The sequence below is a fragment of the Populus euphratica genome, unplaced genomic scaffold, assembly GCF_000495115.2.
Source record: "Populus euphratica unplaced genomic scaffold, PopEup_1.0 scaffold300.1, whole genome shotgun sequence".
Lineage (NCBI taxonomy): Eukaryota > Viridiplantae > Streptophyta > Magnoliopsida > Malpighiales > Salicaceae > Populus > Populus euphratica.
In genome coordinates, this window is record NW_011500182.1 from 97,670 (window position 1) to 98,573 (window position 904).

The window sequence follows — 904 nt, forward strand, 5'->3', positions numbered from 1 at the left end:
CGTTGGGCAACAGCTATACACGACGCCGCATCACTGGATAAAAGGGTAGGTATGCTACCTCCCATTCTTTGGTACTTGAGTCTCGGTTCCTCTTCTTCTTCTTCTTCTTCTTCTTCCACTTCCTCCTCCTCCTCCTCCTCCTCCTCCTCCTCTTCATCGTCTTCTTCTCGCTCGTCACCGCCGTCACCGCCATTCTCCGACGGAATTGGAATCATTTGAAGGATTGTAGGGCGTGTTTGGTAGATAAAAGAAAGGAGGGCAGAAATGATAGAGACAGGGACCTGTGTGTTTGGGTTGGGTTGGGTTGGGTTGATGGTGGTAGTGCAGTCCCTTCTTTTTTCGTTGAACAGTTGTAGTTAAAGAGTAAATTATACCTTGGCCCTATAATTACAAGACGTAATTTAACTGGTCCCTTTATTTTAACAAATGATTATTGAACCTCTATTGTTTGGGATTTGGATCCTCTCTCATGCTTCTAAGAACACATAACAGTTCATGTTAGTTTTGAAATCGATGATCTGTTTTTTATATGATAAATAAAACACAAGAAATTAAATTATTTTCATTTAATTTGAGTTTATTAATTTATATTCTTATATTAATCGAAAAGTTAGACTCTTTGCTTATTGTTCATTAAAACGTTGAATTTATACCAATTTGTTCATTGATTTCTGTTATTGAATTTAGTCAAATGATAGAATGATTACTTTTAAGACTACAAGGATCAAATTGTTTCTTAAATAAGACTACAAAGACTAGCTGATAATTTACTCTACTTTAATTATTAATTGACAACTCGACAAAGAAGTGGTGACGAATTATGGACGCCACCTGTCCACTGTTTACTTTTTATTTTATTTTTTTACAACTCGGCACGGACCGAAGTCATTTCGGTCCGGAGTCA

The 904-nt window shown here is 36.9% G+C and overlaps 1 protein-coding gene across 3 annotated transcripts in view; it reads right to left on the reverse strand.

The window, feature by feature from the left end:
- Positions 1 to 318, reverse strand: part of LOC105111538 (vacuolar protein sorting-associated protein 41 homolog) — an 8,396-nt gene extending 8,078 nt beyond the window's left edge. The window contains exons 1-2 of one of the 3 annotated variants that reach the window (XM_011006922.1): positions 156 to 318; positions 23 to 125 (exon numbers count right to left, since the gene is read on the reverse strand). In XM_011006922.1, coding sequence (XP_011005224.1) covers positions 23 to 125; positions 156 to 215 — 163 coding nt within the window. In that variant the 5' untranslated portion in view covers positions 216 to 318. Of the gene's footprint in view, positions 1 to 22 lie in introns of all 3 variants that reach the window. The other 2 variants (XM_011006923.1, XM_011006921.1) reach the window with 2 other exon arrangements.
- Positions 319 to 904: the final 586 nt, after the last annotated feature.